The 1,760-nt window shown below is 44.1% G+C and overlaps 2 protein-coding genes across 2 annotated transcripts; both read right to left on the bottom strand.

Annotated features, from left to right (window-relative positions):
• Positions 1 to 2: 2 nt before the first annotated feature.
• Positions 3 to 493, bottom strand: CYBJADRAFT_137501 (ubiquitin; the record flags this gene model as incomplete). Its single annotated transcript, XM_020213149.1, has 2 exons — positions 413 to 493; positions 3 to 104 (listed from the first exon to the last, which is right to left on the bottom strand). Coding segments are annotated over exons 1-2 (150 nt in total), but the record flags the coding sequence as incomplete, so codon positions are not given.
• A 542-nt stretch (positions 494 to 1,035) lies between these two features.
• On the bottom strand, positions 1,036 to 1,479 carry ENT4 (Ent4p; the record flags this gene model as incomplete). Its single annotated transcript, XM_020212232.1, has 1 exon — positions 1,036 to 1,479. A coding segment is annotated over one exon (444 nt), but the record flags the coding sequence as incomplete, so codon positions are not given.
• Positions 1,480 to 1,760: the final 281 nt, after the last annotated feature.

The following is a 1,760-nucleotide window of genomic DNA, read 5'->3' as shown; positions in this document are numbered from 1 at the left end:
TCCAATTGTTTACCAGCGAAAATCAATCTTTGCTGGTCTGGTGGAATACCCTCCTTGTCCTGGATCTTGGACTTGACGTTGTCAATGGTGTCAGAGGATTCAACCTGCGTTTGAGTGTTAGTACACGTGGGTCAGATGCAGAAATGTAAACACCAGAGCGGCAACACGAAAATACCCCCATACCAAAGCCATCTCCACCTACAACACCAAGCATTAACCATCAGTGATGAGGCTTGTGTCAAAGCGTCATTTCACCCTTATTTCCAACAGCCGCCGCTGCCATTGTTCACATCAACAGCACTCGATTGATGCGTAGCGATAAGGGAAAAAACAAAAAACTGACACAAAAAGGAGAGCAAAAGATAAGAGAATAAACGTGTTTCAGCGTGTGTTAACAGTGGACATAACTCACCTCCAAAGTGATGGTCTTACCGGTCAATGTCTTCACAAAGATTTGCATTGTGTTCAATGATGTTTTTCCGCTGTAGCGTTGATAAACAAACTAGAAAAGGAGAAAAAGGGGGTTTAAAAGAGAGAGGCAAAAGCATAAAAAATATGTTGTTTTTGCCCCTTTTTATAATTTGCCGCCTCACCGCTGTTTGTGGCAAAAACAGAAACAATGAAAATCGCCGAAAGAGGAAGTATTCCAGATAGGGGTAAAATAAAAAGAAACGTTGGTTGTAAATCAACTTGGACTAAACAGCTAACAATGCTTGGGTTGTTTGTTTGTTTACAACTGTGTCTATGTTCATTACAACTCCATTATGGTAGGTTATATAGTTCGCGCTTCTCCTCAGCAATGATGGCACAACTTCTGAGTCACTCTTCAACGATGTTTTCGAGTGATTTTAACACGTCGTTGTCTCTATAGCTCTTAGATGAACCATCTCTAGACATGTCGAGACTGTGAGCGCGTTTCGTGATCTCGTGGACAATTGTATCGTTACCGTTCATACCTTCTAGGCTTATGGCCCCGTCTGTGTCGTGGAAATTCCCAGCTCTGTTCAAATCCAGTGAGTTTCTGACATCTACAGAAGGTCGAGACATGCTCGACCTGAAGGAGTGGAACTTGGTTCTCTTCTCCTCCAGCAGAGCGGGATCCTTCAGCAGCATGGTAATAGTCCTGGACTTCTGCCTTATCTGGTGCGCAATTTCATCGTGGTCCTTGAGTTGGAATTCCTTCAGAGTGGAGATCAAGTACTGGTTACTCTTCATCCAGTTGACGAACCCGGTTGACCCCGTCACCAGGCAGTACTGAATCACAGTGAGTGACTTTAATACGTGTCTCCAGTTACGTGAATTATCGTTGAGCCTCTTGGCCAGAATCACGGTGATGTCTCTCAGCGGTTTATCGTTATGCGTGAGCAATGCCAGCTCGTTCAACTCCTGGGTCGTTGGGCCGAAGGAGTCATTCGAAGTTGCACTCTTTATCTTTATTTCTGTCTGAGAGTTATTTATACTCCGTAGTTTTCGTACTAGTCTTCTTGACATGGATACAGCCCACTAACCTCGATGTATACACGGTGTTTTTTGCTTGTCCTCCTGCTGAAGTTGGAGAAAGTATACAAGTTTCCAAATTGAGAGATTTAAATTCGTGAAATTTTTGGCCCTTTGACACGCAGCACTGCGTCTAGATGGTTGTGTCTCTATTTGATGCTTTATCGAATGGAATAGGTGATTGGCAGGGTGGTTCAAGGATGTTTAAACCACTCCTTCCATTGGCCATAGGGGGCAGGTGCGGCTAATCGGATGGAGCCGTT

This window comes from Cyberlindnera jadinii (genome assembly GCF_001661405.1).
Source record: "Cyberlindnera jadinii NRRL Y-1542 unplaced genomic scaffold CYBJAscaffold_4, whole genome shotgun sequence".
Classification (NCBI taxonomy): Eukaryota; Fungi; Ascomycota; class Saccharomycetes; order Phaffomycetales; family Wickerhamomycetaceae; genus Williopsis; species Williopsis jadinii.
Note: the sequence above shows the minus strand (reverse complement) of the source record. Positions and strands in the feature narration are given on the sequence as shown.